The sequence below is a fragment of the Sclerotinia sclerotiorum genome, genomic scaffold, assembly GCF_000146945.2.
Source record: "Sclerotinia sclerotiorum 1980 UF-70 scaffold_9 genomic scaffold, whole genome shotgun sequence".
NCBI classification, from domain to species: Eukaryota; Fungi; Ascomycota; class Leotiomycetes; order Helotiales; family Sclerotiniaceae; genus Sclerotinia; species Sclerotinia sclerotiorum.
In genome coordinates, this window is record NW_001820827.1 from 981,940 (window position 1) to 1,002,137 (window position 20,198).

At 43.1% G+C, this 20,198-nt stretch overlaps 6 protein-coding genes across 6 annotated transcripts; 2 read left to right on the forward strand and 4 right to left on the reverse strand.

Annotated features, from left to right (window-relative positions):
• Positions 1-118: 118 nt before the first annotated feature.
• On the reverse strand, positions 119-1,517 carry SS1G_07309 (predicted protein; the record flags this gene model as incomplete). Its single annotated transcript, XM_001591813.1, has 3 exons — positions 119-565; positions 623-853; positions 906-1,517. 3 exons carry the CDS (start codon positions 1,515-1,517, stop codon positions 119-121), a joined length of 1,290 nt encoding a protein of 429 aa, XP_001591863.1.
• Positions 1,518-3,050: 1,533 nt separating this feature from the next.
• SS1G_07310 (hypothetical protein) lies at positions 3,051-7,906 on the reverse strand (the record flags this gene model as incomplete). Its single annotated transcript, XM_001591814.1, has 4 exons — positions 3,051-4,469; positions 4,526-7,366; positions 7,414-7,528; positions 7,644-7,906. 4 exons carry the CDS (start codon positions 7,904-7,906, stop codon positions 3,051-3,053), a joined length of 4,638 nt encoding a protein of 1,545 aa, XP_001591864.1.
• Positions 7,907-8,750: 844 nt separating this feature from the next.
• Positions 8,751-9,089, forward strand: SS1G_07311 (predicted protein; the record flags this gene model as incomplete). The annotated part of the gene is made up of 2 exons (XM_001591815.1): positions 8,751-8,771; positions 8,943-9,089. The coding sequence occupies 2 exons, from the start codon at positions 8,751-8,753 to the stop codon at positions 9,087-9,089; spliced, it is 168 nt and encodes a 55-aa protein (XP_001591865.1).
• A 3,468-nt stretch (positions 9,090-12,557) lies between these two features.
• SS1G_07312 (hypothetical protein) lies at positions 12,558-14,178 on the forward strand (the record flags this gene model as incomplete). The annotated part of the gene is made up of 2 exons (XM_001591816.1): positions 12,558-12,633; positions 12,707-14,178. 2 exons carry the CDS (start codon positions 12,558-12,560, stop codon positions 14,176-14,178), a joined length of 1,548 nt encoding a protein of 515 aa, XP_001591866.1.
• A 952-nt stretch (positions 14,179-15,130) lies between these two features.
• On the reverse strand, positions 15,131-17,515 carry SS1G_07313 (hypothetical protein; the record flags this gene model as incomplete). The annotated part of the gene is made up of 7 exons (XM_001591817.1): positions 15,131-15,388; positions 15,563-15,690; positions 15,757-16,220; positions 16,269-17,182; positions 17,235-17,341; positions 17,396-17,423; positions 17,483-17,515. 7 exons carry the CDS (start codon positions 17,513-17,515, stop codon positions 15,131-15,133), a joined length of 1,932 nt encoding a protein of 643 aa, XP_001591867.1.
• Positions 17,516-18,199: 684 nt separating this feature from the next.
• On the reverse strand, positions 18,200-18,510 carry SS1G_07314 (predicted protein; the record flags this gene model as incomplete). The annotated part of the gene is made up of 2 exons (XM_001591818.1): positions 18,200-18,289; positions 18,334-18,510. The coding sequence occupies 2 exons, from the start codon at positions 18,508-18,510 to the stop codon at positions 18,200-18,202; spliced, it is 267 nt and encodes an 88-aa protein (XP_001591868.1).
• Between the last annotated feature and the right edge of the window lie 1,688 nt (positions 18,511-20,198).

The window sequence follows — 20,198 nt, forward strand, 5'->3', positions numbered from 1 at the left end:
ACCAGTATCATCATCATCATCAAATCTTCCCCGGCACATCTACAACCTCCATTTCCTATTACCATTCATTCGCCACTCCCACTTTCTACATCGAGTTTCCAAGTTACCCATCTATATTTTACTCTCTGGGATAGGATGTCAATGCATATGGATGTGCATGTCCGGAGCCCGAATTCAAGGTAGAACTCTTAGAAGTAAAAGAAATGCAAGAAACAGCCGAATCTCTTCTAATATCTCCCGATAAAGGAGGACTGGAAGGAATGTCCTCATTCAAATTCTCTTCTCTAATATTTTTCCTCTCTCCATCTCTTCGAACGTAAATATTTCCATCTCTACTCGAGGAACTGGGACGTTGTAAATTAATAATTGGAATCAATGTCGGAGCACCAGGAAGCGGTGTTCTATTACCCGCACTGGCACCATAAGGATTTGCGCGAAGATGAGCTAGAGAAGGGAGGTCTGGTGATGTAGAATGAATTTGTAGACGTGAAAGTGGAAGATCAATTTGATTTGTTTTTACTTTGTAATTGGCAAGGGAAAGACGGAGTCGTAGTGCTTGGGATTTCTGACGAAGTGGGGTTAGCTTTTTTCATAGTTAAAGAACAGGTGATGAAAGACGAACTTGTCGAATTTCTTCTCGAGATAGGGATTTCGATTTTGAGGTATGGAAATTTCTTGTGGTAGAGGCGGTGATGGATCTGGAGGGATTTTCCTCGGTTGTGGTAATTTTAGATGCTTGGGAATAAACAACGGTGACATCAATATCTTCTACCTCTACTGTGGAGAAGGAAGATGTAGGAGAAGCGAAGGAGGTTTCTACTTGAGATAAGCGTTGAATTCCTCCATGAAAGTTCTATGAGTACATATTAGCAAAAAATCCACAAATATAAACTGTTAATACATACGCATCGTTCTCTAACACTGTCATGGTCGCAACCGTAAACTTGTGGACCAGAACTCTCTGTCCATATTCCATGCTCAAGGATTACATGACTGCATTGTGAACAGTTGTGTTTCTGCTGCGTAGTGGTAGATTTGTGAAATTCCTCATGAGGCTGTAGCTCTATCCTCTTCTTCTTATGTCCTTCTCCTTCTCGAGCACTAAACTCTTCTGGGTAATCTTCAGTAGCAGCGAAGCTTCTCTTTTCACCAGCCCATTGCATCGATTTAGCATCTAGTAAGCCAAGTGATGTTCCAGAATTCAACGAATCAACTGTAGCAATTCTCGTATTTTCCAAATCATGAGATGATATCCCTTGATGCACTTTTCCCACTTTGAGACCTTCAACCTGAAAATCTGAATTGATTTCGCGACGATTCTCCTGTTGGATTTCTATTGCCGAACCTCCCACCTTTTGTTGATCATCAAGTATGGGCTTAGAAGATTTATCACCAGCTGATATTTTTCGTGTGTTGGAAATGAGAGATGCATGATGAGGTTCATGGACAGAGGTATTGATGTTGGAATTAATATCCCCCAAGACGCGACGCGAAGTTGATATTTTCGGAGAAGCCATTGTTGGCTAGGCATAAAGAAGAAAGTCTTTGAAGTAAAGGTAAAATAAAGTAAACAATCGAATCAAAATAAAATTGGCAAAGTTTGAAAATTAATAGCGTGTTCGTGGTTGTATGTATTGTATTGTGTTGTATTGTATTGTATTGTATCGTATTGTAGTTTCCTGCGCGTCTTTCTTAACGTCAACCCACTATGAATATTCACCACCCACCATCAACCATCAATCACATTCTCAGTAATAACGAAAAAAGCCCGCTTCGATAAGGTACTGAAAAGAACAAATAAATAAATGAAAATAAAACCAAACTTCCAAACATCCAATCACAATCACAATCCCAATCCCAAAGCAATCCTCAAAAATAAAAAAATCCCAATCTATTGATCCACCCATCTATCAAACCACCAACCCCATCGCGTCCAAATCTCAATCCCAATCCCAATCTCAAAAACGCGATTTCAATTCCAGAAACCCCACAAACCTTCCCTTCATTATCAAAACATTCTGCCACCGCCCACCAACCAGCCCAGACCGCCTTTACATTTTACACATTCATTTACACATTTACTAGAAAATAAGATGAGATGAGACGAGGGGCTAGCTAGCCAACCAAACAAAGCCTACCCCTTCCAAAAATATCAATACTAAATAATACACTAATACACTAACTAACTAACCTCTGCACAATAGCATGCTAATCTTACCTAGCTACCTACCTACCTACCCAAACAGCATACATAAATCCCCAAACAAGAAGCATAGCATAACCCCATAACCCCAGAACCCCAAAACCCCAGAACCCCAAAACCCCAAAACCTCCAACCTCAAAACAAATCCATCCCCCTGTTCGAAAAATCCAGGTAATGAACAATAAATACTCTATACTCTCTAAACAAATCCAAAGCAATCCCCCCTAAACAAAACAAAACAATACAACCACCCATCCATCCACCCACCCGTTACAACCGCAACCGCATAATCGTATCGTCATCGAAAGCTACTCGCTCTATCGAGCTACTCCTTGAAGATCAGGGTCTGGGTGGTCCTTCCTTCCTGCAGACAGGGGAGTGAATGCGGTACGGTACGGTAAATCCGTAATGTCGATCATGCAGATCAGATCCAACACCACGACAGTTTTTCCAACTTCAACAGAGAAAAAAAACAAGTAATATTAACTCATATTCATTAAAAATAATGATAACATTTATGTTATACACGATAGAATAAATAAAGTCATTCAGGTAATCAAAATACTATAATATATATTTGTTCAAGAAGTCCATTAGAATCATTGTACATGGCAATAACAAAAAGCACATTCCCGTAAAGGAAAGAATTCTTTCATCCCACTGAACGCCCTGCTAAAATCAACAAATCACTAGGCAAATATCCCATCCTTTCCTCGTAATAGTCTTATCCCAAGACGCCGTGCTTTTCATTGGTATATCATCTCATTGATTTTCCAAATACCCTGTATTTTCCTTTCCATCACAGAAACGCCTTCCAAAACTCAGTGACAACACCCCATACGCTCAACTAGACAATATCCATAGAATATTGATCATCTACATTGAACTGAAACGGTTGATCAAAGTTTACTTTGCCTTCCATGTCATCCCAGTTCTGTGGAGGGTTGGTAAATTCTAAATCATTAAACATCGTTAAATTTTCCGCCATGTTTGCATTATAAAAATTGGTATGGTTGTCCACCAAGGCTTCGGTATCGCTTAGCCCAAAGGGAAACCATGTATCGTCAAAAACGTCCAAGGCAATATCCAAGTTCACTCCTTCAGAGATATCACTAGTGGGCTCTGAAACACCGTCCTTACTCGACTCTGGCGTATCATTGGGTGTAACAGATCGGTAGACATTTACATCAGAGATGGCCCCACCAGCTCCGCCTTCGAATGGTTGGAAGGTTCGGACAAGTTCATTAGGATCGATAGTTGCGTTCGCCCAAGCATCAACAATAACTTCTTGAGCTGGCGGATTTGAATCTTCCTTGCTAATCTCTTTCTGGGACTTGGAGGTATCCGTGGCCAAGTCGGACTGAGGCTTCGCTTTACCCTGCACCGTGCCACTCTGCTTGTTCGTTGAAATTTGACGATTCATGGGGGTAGCAACTGAAGTGGATGGAGTGATAGTTTCAACCTTTGGTGTCTGTTCCTGCTTCGATGATGTAGCTGCATCCACAGTCGATGCTGCTGCATTCGATTGGTCTTGAGAATCTAGACCTAACATTGGACGAAGAAAGTCCTCGGCAAACTTCTGTGGGTTTTGCATTGGTAACCTATGCTCGACTTGAGTATGACGAGAGAGTTCCTCTTGACTCTCGAATCCAATATTTTGACGTTCGCATACCTCGTCATTACATGGCCAAGTTGGTTTAGCCGCGATTTTCGGTTCTGGAATCTGTTGACGTTTGACCTCAGGCGAGGGGACTTTGGTGATCTGGGGCGAGGAGGTGGATCCCGGAGTGCCTTGGCCTGGCGTCCCATTTGGCTTCTGCTTCTTGCGCGCAGGAATATGAAGGGTCTCCTGAGTGACAGCGGGTGGCTTCCCAATATATCTAGGCTGGCCATGAGGGGATGAAGCTCCAAAGGGAAATGGTGGCTGGGACGATGTAGGGGCTGCAGGTGGATGAGAGCTGCGACTGTTTGATCTTTGGTGATGCATCTTGTTGAGCTGCTGCTGTTGTTGTTGTAGATTAGCAGCATTGAGAGGCACTGATTCAGAATTTTGAGCGTTTGACGCAGTAGAAGAAATGGCTGATGTCCCCTGAGGATCGGAAGATCCACCACTCTTTTTCAACATTGGATGTTTATTGCTAAGATCCATGATGATTGCGGTAAATAATGTTCGAGCTTGCTCTACGTCAGTGAGCCTTATTGAAAAGGTATCTTTGAGCTCTTTCATATCCTTGGGATCTTTGAATTGCCGTGCCAAGCGCGATCGCTGAAAAACGTTAGCGTTGTCCCTGAAGTCTTTGCTTGACTAGATTCACAACTTACCGCGCGGAAAAATAATTTGGCTCGGGCATCATCACGAGTCAGGTGATACCACTTGCCTATGGTTCGTGAAATGTTTGAGAGATGAGCAGGCATAGGTATCAAGGCCTGCACCATGCTTTTCTTAGTGTCTGCATCCATGGGTATGTCAGGAAGAGGATTCTCCGCGATGGCTTTTTCTTCTTCGGCAGAAAACTCTTTGAGTTTCCTATTAATCGCTTCCGAGTTGCCTGCGACGGCCTGCTGTCTTCCGTTGATCGATTGACGTAGCATAGCCTCATAATTTTTCCTTTGCTCTGGATCAAGTCTGGCTACTTGATCTGGTGTGAGCCTGGGCGCAGCTCTCTGCTGTGGTGCAGGTGCGGGCGCTGGGCGCTGTTGCCCATTAGGGTTGGGAACTTCTACGACATCATCGCTGCTAGCCCGTTTCAAATTATTTTTAGCTGGTTGAGCAGGCGAGGAACTTTGTCCGGCTGTCGACTTGTTATTTGGTGGAGGCCGAGGGCGACTTGCAGGTGTGGGAATCGATGGGCCTGCTGGCTCTGGTACTGAAACAGCTGGCTTTTGTTGTGGCATTTGTCCCGATGGTTGCTGAGAAGTAGTCATCTGGGTCGAGTTTGGTAATCCTGGTTGGGCATTTTGAGGTAGCTGCTGGCCATTCATCTGCGCCATATTTGCCATTTGAGCTTGGCGTTGTTGGGCTGCCTGAATACTTTTTATTTGGTTTTGCATTAGGAATGCTCGGATTTGTTCATCACTAGCGTTAGCAAATTTACCGGTGTGATGATTACGAATGTTTAAAATGTCCTGAGGTGTAATCTGTCGCATCATTCCAGGGCCCATATTCATCCCATTGGACATTTGAACTGGATTTTGGCCCATAGGGGCAACAGGAGCTGACATTCTGGGAGGTACCATAGACATGGGATTTTGACCCCCCATTGGGGCTGGGTTACCCATCGGGTTGAGCTGCTGCTGTGCAGCTTGTCTTTGCCGGCTAAGCTGCATGTAGTGCATCTTTTGCAAACCCCTCACGGTCTCGAGTGCCTGCGGTGGCATGGCGGGAGTCGAGCCAACCCATTGCTTTAACTGGCCCCACTTTTTGATTTCTGGAGGGATTCCTTGAACCATATGAGGATTAGTAAGGAACGGAGCAGGGATATCCATATTGTCCATTTGCTGCAATACCTGTCTCTGATCTACAGATACATTTCCAGCTCGCAACTGCATGGCATTCTGTGTGATTTGTTGTTGCACGATCATTTGCTGTTGCGGTGTCAAGTTGGCCAAGAGCGATGGAGGAGGGCGTTGTCCAGGGTTGCTCATCAAAAATTGATTTATAGCATGTTGTCGTTGCGCAAATTGCACAGCCTGTGGGCCAGGCTGTCCTGGACGGAGTAGATTATTGTTCCCTTGGATTGGCATTTGTGTAGCTTGCTGCATTTGATTTGGCTGCTGCTGAGCTTGCCAGGTCTTGGCAAACTCATTCATCTTTTCGGGTGGCAAAGATGCAAAATGTTGTCGTTGTTCCGGACCCATGTCCCGAAACATTGCGGGGTTGAATCCATGGATGGCGTTACCAAACATTCTCTGACCACCTGGGGGAAAACGTGGATCTAGGGGCTGACCAAATTGTGGGTTATGATTCATTCCACCCGCCTCAGAATGACCCATCTGCTGTGGTGTCCTTAAAGGGGTGTTGAGCGTATTCATGGCAGGGCTCTGCTGTGAAGGCATTGGGCCGGAGCCCATTCCGCCAGGCTGACCCTGCAAACCCAGCTGTGCCTTGGCGGCCGCATTTGCGCGAGCTTGAGCTTGCTGTGATTGCTGCTGCTGCTGCTGGATACGTTGTGACTGTTGGGCGTTGAACATCTGAGCCTGCTGCGCCTGTGCTCTCGCCATCGGATTCGAAACTGAGCGCTGTTCGTTCATGTTCATTGCTTGACCTGGCATGGAAACATTGGGCTGAGGGGTGTTATTCCTGGGCGCGCTGACGGGTACAACAATTTGACCTGCTTCCTGGGCCAACACTCCCGCTTGCTGCTGCTGACCGATCAAGTTCTCCATGTTGCCCAAGAAGGAATTGAAGTCTGGGCCACCACCCATCGTTGTGGGTGGTTGCGATTGACCATTCATAGGACTCGGATTCATAGACCTCTGCTGCTGCATCATAGGAGCCGTTGCGGGGCCATTTTGTGGATGCTGAGGAATTGTAGACTGCTGTCCTTGAGGAACACCCTGTCCTTGTGCCATCTGAAGTTGACGGTTACGCCATCTTATCGTAGCTTGCTGGCGAAACAATAGAAAGGCAATGTCCGACCCACTGGCCTCCTGCTGTTGGACTTGCGCTGGACTCATCTTTGCTCGTAAGTTCGCCCTTATGTTAATCTTCTCATGTTCTTGAGCTTCGCTTAACATTTTCATTGCTTCCTGATGAATTTCCACCGCATCGTTCCCCGTTGGTTGTAATTGGGGCTGGCCATTTACAGGTCTGCCAGGTCCGTGCTGGATTTGATTTGGCATACCATTCGCTTGCATGTGTGCATTCTGAGGCATGTTTTGCGAAATGGCATCATTTGGTAGACCGTTCGGCATGGCCTGTGATTGCTGAGGTGGTAATGGCGACGCTTGCATCTGATGCTGAAGGTGCTGAAAGCCTTGTTGAGGAGGTTGCTGAGGGATGTTTCTCGGCATTTGGCCTTGCATACCATTTTGATTCATCATCATCATCTGCTGTTGGGCCTGCGCTTGCGAGTTTACTTGTTGTTGCATGCTTTGCTGGGATTGCATTCGAGCTTGGTGTAACTCACGTTGCTTCTCATTCATTCTATTCTTGTAGGAAGCCTGGAATCGTTAGCTATGAATAGTGAATCATTAACATCATCTAATACTTTATCGGGTTGAGCAACAAAACACTCTTGCTCGAACTTGACAGCAATTTCGAGTAACTTTGGGATCCCTCCAGGCTGATTTTGATTTTGGGCGAGAATCCGTAGAGCACCAATGCTGTATAAAAATTAGTATCGATTGTCCGTGATTATGTAGTACATGTGCTAATTGGCAAGACTTTTCACTACATGAATCACAAAAATTGGAATCATGAAGGCTGAAAATAACTTACATATTGAAAATCCCTCCCATACGTTCTTGAGGCGGTAGCAGCGCCTGCCAGCCTGATGGCGTCTGTCCTTGTTGTTGAAGTCTCTGAAATATCGCATTTTGTATCTGCGTAGTCAGTCCCTGTTGCCGCTGTTGTATATGCATTTGTTGCTGCATCTGTTGTTGTTGCTGTTGTTGTTGTTGCTGCTGCTGGTGCTGCTGCTGCTGCTGTTGTTGTGGCATCATTTGGCCCGCACCACCCATTTGTGGAAAATTTGAGGCCATCTTGGAATTTGGTGTGGCAAGGCCACTCTCCTACGCAGAGGAGGACCGACTTGGATTTGATTCAGACCACCAACCTAATAAGATTCGATCGACGTAATAAATATGGTATGTGATTACCCAAGTATAGTAAATAGTACACGGTACTAGTTGAGGAAAGTGGTGAAATTGAAGCTGCTTTGCTCTTGCACCAGGCGGGGGAGGTTGAAGGTTCTATAGATTGCTGACAATAGGCGGCGAGCCGTAAAATGGCTGCAGGCTGCCACAGTTACATTCGAATAGAGCTAGACCTTGTGTTCCATGAGAAGTTCCTATTGGAAAATAGTGCCTTCGTTTGCGACGCACTCTGAAGTGTACGAGAATCGAAAATTAGGTATCGGATAGGGATTGGCGGACAGATGAAGGAGGGATGACAAGTAGGTACTCCTGTCGTCGAAGGATGAGGCTGTAAATAGCAAATATGTGTGCTGAAGTAAAAGAGAAGAAGAAGAAAAAAAGAGTCCAGGTAGGGTAGGAGAAATTAATTTGATCGAGGTTGACTGCCTTTAGGTGCCCTAGAAAGCCAACACATTCGGTGAATCAATGAATTGATTGACTGTTCATTCGATAGGTTGATTGCGTGAATGAATGAAGACTAAAAGTATTTGAATGACGAATGACAATGCGATAATCGAAGCGTATTAGAATTTCGTCTTTGTGTTCTTCTTTCCAAAAGCCAAAGCCAAAAAATGGACCTTGAGATAAGAATATTCTATGATAGGGGGGTGGAGGACTGAGTTGAGTATGCTTTACTCTCAGTCCATATGAGAATTTCCGTTCGTGTCGTTCGTAGGGAAGTTTGTTCAAAATGTCTAGTCCGTACAGGATGGTATGTGTATGTATGATGGTTGTGGGCGGGAAGTGAAATGCAAGTGAAATAGCAAGGGCAAAGAAGTGATACCAAGCTGGGCTGGAAATGACCACGCTAGATTCGATTGTGCAGGGTATAAAATTTTAGTGCCTTGTTGATGCTTGAATACTTTACTTAGTTAGTTCGTAGCAAGTAGGTGAGGCTGCTTGCGTTAAATCCTCGAGAAAGATATACAATATGGAACCGATAATTGTAGCACAGGATCAAGAAGAGATCAAACGGGGAAATCTACATGTCAATGAAAAGCATCCCCTCGAGATGGGCATAGAGATATAAAAATGTTGATGTTGTTCTTCGAGCGGCAGAGGCTTGTGGGGAGAAGAAGAAAAAGAGGTCAAGTACTCCGTAGTAGTAATAAAAGCATTGTTCGGTTCCACACTTTTGGAGGGAGGGATGTGTCGGTATTGATAGTGGAGAAGAGAAATGATCGATCTATCAATGGGATTAGTTTGTGTGTAAGTCACAACTCATTTCAGCAATAGTCAAGCCATTCAAGCCATTCAAGCTTTCTTCCACCAAGATTAAAGTTGTTAAGTTGCAACGCGAATCTTGTTGCAAGTCCAAGTGTTTGTTCTGCTTTGAAGATAATTGGAATGGTACAGGAAAATACCAAGTACCAAGTATCCATCAATACGTCAATACCTAGGAAGGTAAGTTTAGATCAATCGGCTTGGAGAGCAGTAAGCGCCCAATGATCTTGTGAGAGAATCAACACGAATCCTACCAAATGAGACGAGTGTAGGAGACTAGTACTCGTAGGTAAGTAGGTAGGTACGTACATCCGTCTGTACGAAGCATGGTATTGCAAATGATGAATGAACGATATTCACACAGAGTATACACCGATATATCATATACAAATGAGAAGGATCCAATTGGTGGTTTCTACAGTGCCTACCTAGTACCTATCAATCCATTATCCATTTTCAAATGACATGCGTCCCTGCATGGTGTAGAAATAAAGTTGCTACGGGTGCTGATGCCAGTGTCGATGAAAGTTTCCCGTTGAAATGTTTTGATGTTTCTTATCGACTTACTTTGGTAAAATGTTATTATTTGTTAATAGTATCTCACTTAGTAGTAAGTTAGTACCACCTACAACTCCCCTACAGATCAGTACTCAGTACACCTACCCTCCTCCGGACTAATAATAAGCTTCGTAATCTACCTAGCAATCGGTATCGGTAGCTAAATGAGGAAGAGGTTTGATTTGATTGATTGTGTGAGAAGAAAAAGACCCACAATGGGCTTGTCAATGAAACAAACATACCGGTCTCAATTGATGCCTTTGCTTCGAATATTTGGGGAATCTTCTCTCCCCACCGCTCACATCATCAGCATGTTTGATTTACTTGTGGAATATGAATCCATACATACATACATACCTAGGATGAAACCCATGAACCTTTTACTCACCTCTCTTCTACTCTGTACATTTCCCTCGACGAATCAAGAATCATCGAATCATCAAATCATCAAATCATCGAATCGTTATCATCCATGAACTCCATCTTGCAAAGCCCACCGCTAAAAAGGCTCGGCCTTAGTTGAACGTTGGAACGATTAAATCTAAATCAGGTAATATTTTACGAATAGTTTTCTTAGCATGGATGGATGGCACACGTAAATTCCAATCCTCATTAATCGTGTAGTATAGTCATGGGGTCAATTGGATGTTTAGAACTGAGGCTGTCTGACTGGGACAAGAAAGTATGAAAGTATGAAAGAAAGAAAGAAAGAAAGCGAAAATTAATGGATGTCGGTGACTGGTTCAAGTATATTGATTGGGCAGACCGAGGAGATACCCATCTCTCCTTCGAATGTTCGATTTATGAGTTTCTGATTTTGGTGCAATTGATTGACTCGACCAGATAGATATACCTAGGGTTCTGCACTATAATAAGTTACAGGTCCACGGTGTAATGCTGCATTGACCCGATGGGCGATATAAAGTTGTCCATCAGTCCATTGACAAGCCTTGGTGTGTTAGAATCAACCTTGAAGCTGTTCTTAAAACAAACTGTTACTGTAGGTAGGTAGCCAAATAGATGGCGAAATAGGCAAATGTCATGATACTTACTCACCTACATCGTAGTTACTACCTACCCTACCTACCTCTACTTATCAAATTATTCCTCAGCTGATGCGTTTTCCCTTCAAAACATACAATCCTTTCAAACCACATTCACATTTTGGTCACTCTCGTAAATGTACAGATGTACGGAGCTACCGGTATGAGGCAGACTGAAGCATTGACAATGGGCTGAGCTGGGGGAAGTGATGATCGTCAGAATACCTAGCAAGGCACTGCAATTGTACCACCATATATCCCCAATTCGTCTCATCTCATCCAATCAATATATGTCACGACTTTCAATGAGTTTGCCCAGGCGGATGTTCAATTATGACTTTCCTTTGTTTGGTCTATTTGGATTTGATCACGATCACAAACAAATTCAATTCCTCCTCAGTCATTCGATATTTTTGTTTTTCTCTTATTTTTTTTCTTTTATCTTTTCCCCCCAAGCAATGAAGCCTCATCTTCTCTCCTCGACTGAATTCATCAGAAGACACAATAAATTATAGAAGTCTTAAACCCAATGTCAACATGGCTGCATTCATGGCGTTTCTTTAGTGGTATTCAATGCCGGGAAATATTAACTTTTTCGTGATATCTGCCATCGAATTGGGATCTTTGAATTTTTGGGGTGTCTGCAGGAACAGGGGACACTTTACGGAGTATGTACTGGTCTTTTCATTTTCTATCAACTCCATCGACTCAACTTTATTTACTTCCCGCCGTCCCCATAGCATGTTCAATCGCAATATATTAAAGTTACCGTTACTTTACTTTTCATCTCCCTCATTCGCTCGAAAGTATCAAGGACCCAGTACTTGAATACTTCCTCATGTGATTCAAATGACTATCTACGCAAAATGACTACTAATCCCGGTGACTAATCAAATACTTGCTAGTATCTATCAGTAGGTGTCTACGTAGATATATCTACTAGACAATCATCAAGTCAATTCATAATACATACGTACCTACACCACCACACCTACTCACCTACCTCTCAATCGCTGGCAAACACGAATTCATCCTATGCTTGCTAACTAACAAGTGACACACAACAGAGCAGAACAAGATCTGATGTGTAACTGGGGACGAACTCTGAACCGGAAGACGAAAAGCCGCCATTCAAGGATGTGGAGCAGGGATATACCCTGTTGATGTCTCCGATTTTTCTTAATTTTGGCCACGAGGGTCCATTCATAGAATTTCATTCATTCTTTATTCTTTCTTCAATCATCAAGAATTGTACGGAGTCCGGAGTAGAGCTTGAAATCAATTGTTCCAAAAGTGGGTCTACTTCGTACAGAACGACTCAAGCCACTGTGGCTCATTTATCAATTTGACACTTTACTCAGATAAGAAAGTCCCTAGAAGAATGGAGGTAGTGACTTGATTTGCAGGCTTCTGATTGGTACACATGGACGCCCACCATGCGGACCGGCAGGTGCTGATGAGTGCGGGCAAGTAACACCTCAAACAAAAATGTCCCACCTAATCTTCTACAGGTGAATTCAAAGGAAGGAGGAAACCATCTAATGTTGAAAATACCCTCGACATCAATTTATTTTCCTGTCACTTATTCTTCTTCTCCCTCTTCTTGTTTCTTCATAAGTAAATCTAAACTTCCTACAGTATTCTCGAGATCTTATATATCATCCACATACAAAATGCCAGCCAGAACTCCATCAACTGCTGAAGCAAAAGCAAATGACTTTCTCGATTTCCTGAATGCTTCACCAGGTCGTAAGTTAACTAAGCTATCAATACCATCTCATCGTTATCTCTGCAGTTGTACCTAACATCAAATTCTATTTAGCCTACCATGCAGTACACTCTGCCATCCAACGACTTTCCAAAGCGGGCTTCACAGAGATCAAGGAACGAGATAACTGGTCTACAAGTCTACAACCCGGAGGGAAGTATTATCTCACGAGAAATGCTTCTTCGATTGTCGCTTTCGCCATTGGCAAGAAGTGGAAGGCAGGTAACCCAATTGCTATGATTGGTGCTCATACCGATTCCCCTACTTTACGTATCAAGCCGGTGTCGAAGAAACAAGCTTCTGGCTTTATACAGGTGGGTGTGGAGACATATGGGGGTGGTATCTGGACATCTTGGTTCGACAGAGATTTGAGTATCGCTGGTAGAGCTATGGTTAAAGATGGAGATGGCAATTTCGTACAGAAGCTGGTGAAGATCGATCGACCAATTCTCCGCATCCCCACTTTAGCCATACACCTTAATCGTGCCACAAGCTTTGATCCGAATAAAGAGACCGAATTATTCCCAATTGCCGGTCTTGTGGCTGCCGAGTTAAATCGTACAGGAGCGAGCGAGAACGGGCCGACTCTGATTGAGGAAAATAAAGACTCGGAGGAATACCGACCCTTGCAAGCCATGACCACTCGACATCATCCATACATTGTGGAACTGATTGCAAAGAATGCTGGGGTGAATATTGATGATGTCGTTGATTTCGAAATGATCTTATACGATACACAAAAAGCTTGTTTGGGTGGATTGAACAATGAACTTATTTATTCGGGCAGATTGGACAACTTGGGCATGACGTACTGTAGTGTCGAAGGACTTATTGAATCTGTTAAGGATTCTGCTGCTTTAGATGATGAATCATCGATTAGACTTATTACCTGTTTCGACCACGAAGAAATCGGTAGTACATCTGCCCATGGAGCCGCCTCTAATCTTCTTCCCGCCGTCCTCAGACGTTTATCCGTCATCCCCGCCTCAACTACAGCTCCTGGCTCAAGCTCTTCCTACGATATGGTACATCGTGAATCTGATGTGGAGATTGCAACAGCCTATGAGCAAACCCTCGCATCTTCCTTCCTTATCTCTGCGGATATGGCTCACTCCATCCATCCCAATTATGCTCAAAAATACGAACAAGATCATCGTCCCGAAATGAACAAGGGAACAGTCATCAAAATTAACGCAAATCAGCGCTATGCTACTAATTCCCCTGGTATAGTCCTTCTAGAAGAAATTGCTCGTAAAGCCAAACCAAGCGCGGATTCAAAGGATGGAAAGAATGGTGTTCCCCTTCAACTTTTCGTTGTTAGAAATGATAGTAGTTGTGGAAGTACTATTGGACCAATGTTAAGTGCAGCACTGGGAACGAGGACATTAGATTTAGGTAATCCAATGCTGAGTATGCATAGTATTAGAGAGTGTGGAGGGGCTTTTGATGTCGAGCATGGAATTAGATTGTTTGAGAGTTTCTTTAATCACTTCTCGGAATTGGAGGGAAAGATTCTGATTGACTAGGAGGAAGGGAGTTTGTATAGGGGTCTAGCGAGTTTGGTTTAGGGGGGGGGGACTGTGTGGTGATTGGATTGTCGTTCGTTTTTGGCAGGCAGATATGAATGAATTATGAGATATGAGACGAGATGAGATGAAAGTGGAAATAGAATAAAAATCTTTACAATAGTATATAAATGAAAGTGAAAAAATGAAATGAACTAGAAACTATTTTCTTTAAAGAAGCTTTATACTCTATATTAATTAAATATCTATTTCAACACTCTTTTTAATCCCATATCACATCACATCACAATACAATACATCATACTACATCAATACACATTAATAATACAACATAATATCTATCTCATCTCTATTTCAAACGAACAAAAAGATCACAATATATATATTAAAAGAAGCAAAGGGTATTCATTCGAGCAGAACGACTATTTATGACTACCCAGATGACTAGACTTTTTCCGACTTTTCCCCACTCCATAATTACATCCCACCCATTTTGCCGATTTCCTATTATATTCACTTCATCTTCAATCCATCAACTCGTCGATTCATCAATTCATCATATATTTATCAAATTTTTGTGCACCAACCCATCAAATGCAACACCCATATTATTCGCAAGCATCTTTGAACCTCAACTTCCCACTTTATTCTTCTCCTTTCCCAGCAAAAACCCCATGAGCACCTATGCAATCATCTATTCCATCACAAATCATAAAATCTGGGATTTGCAAAGTTTCTATTTACAAGTAAATGCAAACCGAAGGTTACATTGTAAAATGCGCCTGTAAACTCAAAATGGCTAACAGCACAATGCTAATGTTGCAAATGCTCGACTAGAAATGCAAATCAAATGAGGCAAAGCAAAAGGCAAAATCGCATGATGTAGAAACATGTAAATCTCAATATCCATGGATATATGATGTGCAAATCTCACTTGGGCCTAATTCTTTCTCTAAGTCTCCAAAACATCCTTCTCTTCTTCACTTGGAAGTAAAGGAGTCTCTTTTGTGGCGTAATTTTCATTCTTCTCCCACATAGCTCCCGGACCATGGTAAGAAGGTTCCTCAATAGCTCCACCTAGTCCTTGGGTGACGGGTTCGGATCCGTAAGGAAGTGGTCTGGAAGGCATCTCGCGGGTGGATAGGTCCAATTTATGGGCTAGAACATCCGATTGACGCCTAGCAAGCATTTCAAGTTGAGCTGCTGGGTCCTGTCCCGGTGTCAGTGAGAATTTCCCAAGATCATCCAATAGTCTATTGAAAAGTTGCAAAAGCTTTCCAAGATCGTAAAATAAGGAACGGGGGCCAAGGGCTAGTCTCTTGGGGTTTTCAAAGAGACTTCTGAAGGCATCAAAAGTTCCATTGAATTCATCAAAGAGGCTTACCCAATCTTGTTGTGCTGGAACTCCTTCTGCGGGAGGCAAGGTGCTACTCTCTTCTCTCTCTTCGCCCCAGAAACTAGGCTGCGTTCTAACTGGCGCTGGGGTCACGGGTAAACTAGGCCGTTCAAGCTCTGTTGGAAAGTCTGTGAGCTTCATACTACGCCTACGTTCTGCCGGACTGGAAATCTGTGATATACCTGATCCGTATCCTTGTAGTACTTGAACGTTGCCTTTGCGGTTCTTTGATATGTTTCCAATATATCGCTCAATTTCAGGAACCTCATCCCATGCGTTTCCTCTAGCAAAAGCTTGCCATGGATCAGTAGCCGCTGACATGGTAGGAGTTGTAGGAGTAGCTGGCATGCTTCTTTCATCCTCGGTAGTTGCGACTACCGAGCCGGCGATGGGGGTTTCTGGTACTGCTGTGTCATCATAATCATCTTCAGGAAATACTCTTGAGGGTACTGGTGGGTTAGCCTCCCATGGAAATATTGGTGGTGGTCTTTGGTATTTCGGGGCTTTTGGTACTTCGTAGTACATGTTGCTAGGAGGGTCAGGGTAACGGTTCGGTGCTCGGAATGGGGTAGCATCGTTGGACATCTCATAGTGGGTAGAGGGGAGATCCGAGGCTTCTGGCCTTGAATCCTGTGGCGGTGGTGCCCTACGAAAGGTTAGATAATTCTTACCATGTCCAATAATCAAGACTCACTTGCTGGCATCCCACGGTGAATATGAGAATGCCCGGTTCCGAGATTGATCCAATTTTGCCTGTACTGGGGGATTATAAGCTTCTCCTTTTTCAAAAGTTGTTTCTGTATATTCATAGATTGGTTCCTCTGCTGCAGTAGTAGTATCATTAACGGCAGTAATATGTTGAAATTTCTCACACTGGGCTCCTTGAGAATGGTCCTCCTGTGTCTTGGGCTGGAATTCCCCAAAGACAAGGTATTGTACAATAAGGGGTGCTCCGCCGTTGGAAGTTCCGGTAGCCGACTGAAAAACATTAGTTTCCTCCATGGTTGAGGGAACCCGGCTTACGGTTTGCTTGTAATGTTTGTCATAAACTGCCCACCATCTTCCGGTCATCTGGTGGTAAGGTGTGGCTCCAATACTCGCTTGTCTTCCCACTTTCCATGGCTTATCCGTTCCGATGAAGTGGGCAGCACTAATGCTCGATTGGAAATGTTGAAATGCTGGGAGGTACTGGTAATGAGCAGAAGGGGTGACGTTGTAAGTAAAGCTCAAACGGTTAAACGTGTTCTTGAAATGCATGTTGAGTAAACCTTGATCAGCTCCATCGAAAGAGATCCCTCTGCGTGCCATTGCTTCCAAAGCATAGTAATCACCCATATTTGGATCCAGGACCATGAGACCGGTGTTGAAGATGTCTGGCCATCCAATATCTGGTGCAGCGGAAAATGGGTCTGGCAAAGCGAACAACTCGTCTGGTGCGCGGAGGGCCACCATATCGGCATCCATGTAAACTATTCTTCTAAATTGTGTTTGTTTCCATAGTGTAATTTTTGTAAAGGTAGAATGAAGGTCGGGACGACCCATGAGGTCAAGGTTGGCTGGAGATTCGTTGACTACTCTGTCGACAGGAATAACAAAGTCGAAGTTTCTCTGGAAATATATATTAGAAACAGTTCGAAGATTACATGGATCAAAAACGTACCTGGAGCTCCGCCATACTCTCAAATGTCACTGAATCAGTAGTGACGAGCACTGCGATTTTCTTGGTAGTGCCAGCATCTCGTAACGAATGTGCCAATACAAGAGCGCCTATTTGAGAGTTTAGTTAGTAAATTCCGACAGATTTAATGACATCAAAAATACCTGGAAGGTAGGTGTCGGTCAAAAGAAGCTATCACCAAATCATCAGTATCATCCCATCCTACTCTTGCTACGACGGTGATAACTTACCGTTGCATAAACATCTTCTCCTTGGGAAGCCATTGTCTGAATTTATGAGGACTATTTTGGGTTATGGAAAAGGAAGTCCTAGATATTCTGACAAGCTGCCAAATTCGAACAAAAATTGTAGATGAGATGGTTGTGGAAAAATGTAGAAGGAGGGAGATGTTAGAAGGTAGATGGAATAAATGGAATAAATGGAATAAATGTAAGTAGGTACGCTATCAAGGTTAGTGGAGGTATGACGGGGACAGGCATTCGGTTAAAAAAAGATAAAGCGTGGATTAGTTGGAAATGCTGGGGGAGGGGAAAATGGGATGGTGGACAGATTGGTGGATTATAGTGGGAAAATGAATTTACAGGGAATCTGCTGGCGGTAAGAGAGAGGATAGTAGGGGAATAAAGGTGCCAAAGGAACAGAAAGGGTCACAAGACGATGAATTGGAGGGAAGTGAGTAGGTAAAGTGAGTAGGTAAAGTACCTAGGTAAAGGAGGACAGGCGAATAGAATAAAGTAGCTTGAATCAAGACGAGGCGAAAAGACAAGATGAAAGGGGAAGGAAAGAATTTATTCGTATTCGACTCCTCGAAGATACTTTAGATCAACCATCAACCATCAACTATCAACCATCAATGAAACATGATACTGTAGATACCTAACTGGGTAGTTACCTCCTAGTTGCCCATTGACTTCTTCCCTTACCCCTCACACTCACACCTCACAGCCTTAGACTTCAACCCCTCCATTATCATTTTTATCATCATTCATCCCAAACCATTTGTCAAAGATAAGAACAATATCAACTTTTTCATCATACTATTCCTGAAATTAACCATCGCGAACACCAAGCTGCCACGTACTACCTCTATTTGCCTCCCTCGCCCAACTAGTTTGATAACTTTTATGAACTTCCTCGTCAAGACGCAATAGTTGGATAGTTGGATAGTTGGATCGCTGAGCATTTCTGTGTTGGAGATGAGTTCCACAATGATGCGTTGAGATGGAGACCACCGGTGAACCACTCGCTCCAGATCCATTTTTGTCCGCCCGCATTTACATTTAAATTTAATACCCTGGTTATTGTTGTACGCACTTTCATGATTCCCATCCATCCCATTAATGCTCTTTACCCCACTGTCTATCAATTTCTCTTTTCACAAGATGCCGTTGGGCTGATGAGAGTGTTTATCAGTTTGCAAATATGATAATCAGTCTTCTGATGATAGAAACATCAACGGAAGAAGGCAGAAGGTTAAAGGATAATTCTTTTTCGAATCTAGGATACAAAAAATCATCAAAGATTGAACTCTCGGTCAAGTCAATCTAAAACACCCTTCATCCAATTTTTTAATATCTTTTTTTCAATTTCGTTCATGCATTCATATATTCATTCATGTATGTCTCAACTTCTCAAGCCCAATTCAACACCTTATCTGCAAGCCCGACAAATGATTTTAGGTGGCGTTACTTTGTCATCCTATACCGTCCTTCACAATTGTATGGTTCAGGACCGGCTAAACTCATGCCACTGTACGGAGGATGCATACTGCAAATGCATAGCTCACCGACAGTAGTAGTTCATTTCTACCCAGCTAAGTTAGGCTATCCACTATGGAATGAAAACGCATAAAAAATCATCGAGGAAGGTCAACTAATCCAAACTTCTAGAAATCTCCAGCATGAAGGGATATCTCCATTCCCCATTTTAGAACGAACGAGAGGGGTCCAAGTGGATATTTTTGGTTCGATTTCGTGAACGATTTCTTACTCACATATACGGAGCACATGTATGTATGTGCAGCTGGCGTCCCACATCTATCAACTGTATGTATGATAGGATTCCTGCAGTTGTGGCAGCTTTCGCTTCGATTGAAGATATGAATATACACTTAAGCTGGGTCTCTTTCGAATGGTCGAGGAGCTTGGAGCACAGACTAGTTTCTTGCTTTGGGCCCAATTATCTGGTACGCATCCAGATAAAATAAGTGTGTATGCATGGGTCTATTAGTCTGTTAAGTATAAAATGAATTTGTTTGAAAATTGTTTGGAGCTTGAGGATCTCTCCTAAATCCTTTCTGAGTAGTTCTTAAGGAGGAGGGTTGGCGATGATGTTTATTTGTCCAACTGTCAGAAAAGTTTTAGGATTGGGCAATATTGGGCACAATGATAATACAATCCATTGTTCTTCCAGCATTCTAGCTATGTCTCGATCATTGCCCTAACTTTATTGCTTTGGATCTTAACATGATTCCCTGACTAGTGTCTGGCATCAGCAATCAACGATTAGGTTTCCAGTGCTATCATTAAAATAGCTTCAGTTGAAACCAACTTCACAATGATTGTAATCATTTTTATTTACATCATGTATGCAAGTCGGATGCAGTTGTTCGAACCAAATTTGGTCATGCCAGTTTTTTAAGTCCTTCCTCTCTTCTGACTGCCTCCAGTAACCACCAGTCGTCCATCCTCTCTCGACCCCGCCAGAATCTTGAACACCTTCATTACCTCTCTTAGCCTACACGAATACTACACGTATATCTCAAGTCTAATTTATAATTTTGTCTTATCACCAGTTGTCATTAGCAATAAATCTAGAATCTAAGGTGTGGATAGTTTCTAGGCCAATAAGAATCAACTTTAATCAAAGTTAATCCCCCGCATTATGATTTAGCTTAAAATGAGAAAGCAGCACATATAGCCTGAAGCTCAAGCGTCAATCTGTCAA